The sequence below is a fragment of the Trichosurus vulpecula genome, chromosome 9, assembly GCF_011100635.1.
Source record: "Trichosurus vulpecula isolate mTriVul1 chromosome 9, mTriVul1.pri, whole genome shotgun sequence".
Lineage (NCBI taxonomy): Eukaryota > Metazoa > Chordata > Mammalia > Diprotodontia > Phalangeridae > Trichosurus > Trichosurus vulpecula.
In genome coordinates this window covers 42,878,339-42,880,307 of record NC_050581.1, presented here as the reverse complement: position 1 = coordinate 42,880,307, position 1,969 = coordinate 42,878,339, and the positions used below count along the sequence as shown (strand labels likewise).

The window sequence follows — 1,969 nt, the reverse complement described above, 5'->3', positions numbered from 1 at the left end:
GTGTGCAGGCTGGTCTTTTGCCATCTGAAATTCTAAAGAAATCTGTTGCTTGCCCTCAGCACACACACTGCAGTGACATTTGAAATGATTCTGGTCACCTGAATTTGGAAAGATTCTGGAAAGAAGAAATTAAACACCATCCCCCTTTCAAGCCCCTTTCCTCCATTTCTCCCCTGTAGTTTGGCTTCAGGTTCCCCAGTGATTTTGATTGGCTGCTGGTGTCAACTTCTCACTCGACTCACTGCTCCCAGGGAGCCTCCCAAGTTTACTTCTGCCCCAGGACATGGAGAAAATTCCCCAACAAGAAAAACCCATTGCATTCTAGTGATTTATAACCTTTTATTAGTGAAAGTGTCCTTAAGCACAATCAGGGTGCATATAAAACAGTGCAACATTTCTGCTTTATTACTTTGAGCAAATTATTTCATTTTTAATGTGTGACTAATGAAGGCACTTCATTGTTTTGGTGAACTGTGCATCAGAAGTGTAGTAACCAGGAAAGAAGAAAACAAACCTCAAACAAGGGCATATGCAAAACAGACAAAGGGTATGCAGTTAAGAAAAGGATTATGGGGACAGGACCACCTGAGGTGGTCACTGTGTCCCCATTTCATGTAAACTAAGGCTCATCTGGGATTAAAAACTGCCAGTGATTCAATACTGTGGCTGTATTTTCTTTCTAAAAATCTCAAAAGATTTGCACAGTTCAGGAAGGACAGAGAGAAGGCATGCATGCATGGCACATATTTCCTGGTAAGATTTTTTTTTTTCCTAATTTGGTAACGATTGAAAATGTCAACATATGCCCTGTAGACAGGGCTGTGCTTTTTAATCATTGCTGTAAGAGTGTTTGTTGAGTGTCTTGTGGTACTGGAACTGAAAATTGATTTAGACAGTGCTAAATATTGTCCTTTGGGGTATCTGACTGCAGTGCGATATGCCAGCAGAGTATTTATTCACTGGCTTTGGTTCCATTGAAGTCTGTATCTCTGGCATCTATTTCTTCCTCTGAGCCTTCTGCATTTTCAATCACTCTTCGGCCTCCAGATCTTCTAGGGGGGGCAAAAGATGTCTCGTTTCCTCTCCTATGCATTTTGAGAAAATAAACATCTTTTAGAAAACAAGTTCTTCTCAAGTCTAGATTGGATTAAAAGGGGGAAAATGCATCAACATGAGAGCACAATTTGAATTCAAGAAATCCAGAAGGCTTTTCGGATGTAGATTAAATAAGTTAGCCCAAATGTGTCTGTTGTGCAAATTCTAGGCTATAAAGCAGAAATAATCCATATTTGGAAAATTGTGCAGGTCATATTCTTGCCTCGTCTTTTTCTTTATAAAAAGAGAAGCGTTAATTTTCATTTAGACCCTTTCATGAAAGTAGGGCTCTCCATCCCTAGAAGTCCAGAGCTAACTTTCAATCCCGTAGTAGATGTTCCTTTCCTCCCTCAAAATACAATTTTATTTACTTGAAATCAAGTTAAAGTAAATAACCAAGGGTATCCCTTCAAGAGGAAAAAGAGCCACAAAGAGCACCCTAAGGCGTATAGCAGGGGAAGGGGCAGTCTTAAGGAGTGTAAGGAATTTATGGGCTGACTGTGAATTTAAATTTCAGGGTTTTTTTTTTTTAATTGGTTTTTAATACTAACTTGCGGAAGCTACCTTCTCCACCTCTGTGCTGCTCAGGTAGCAGCTGGTTCTGATTTACATTGAGGTAAGTGCTTAATAAGTAAAAATTCACACTGGAACAGCACCTGAAAGACTGCTGTTAAGACGATGAGATAAATCTAAAAATACCAAATGGAAAACTGACGAATGCACCTGATTTCGAAGAGGAAAGCAGGTCTGTATTCAATTTAATTTTGCTAGTTTGGAAGAAATGATTTAAAGAAAATGAGCCTGCAAATACTAGGCAAGATGAAGAAGCAACCAGAGACAGAGACAATTTTTTCCCCAGCAGAGAAACTGCAAT

General features: G+C 39.4%; 1 protein-coding gene across 2 annotated transcripts in view; it reads right to left on the bottom strand.

Moving 5' to 3' along the window:
* Window positions 1-322: 322 nt before the first annotated feature.
* Window positions 323-1,969, bottom strand: part of MYH11 (myosin heavy chain 11) — a 118,724-nt gene continuing 117,077 nt past the window's right edge. For both annotated transcript variants that reach the window (XM_036737868.1, XM_036737870.1), the window contains one exon: window positions 323-1,085. In XM_036737868.1, the coding sequence (XP_036593763.1) occupies window positions 953-1,085 (133 nt within the window). In that variant the 3' untranslated portion in view covers window positions 323-952. The remainder of the gene's footprint in view (window positions 1,086-1,969) is intronic.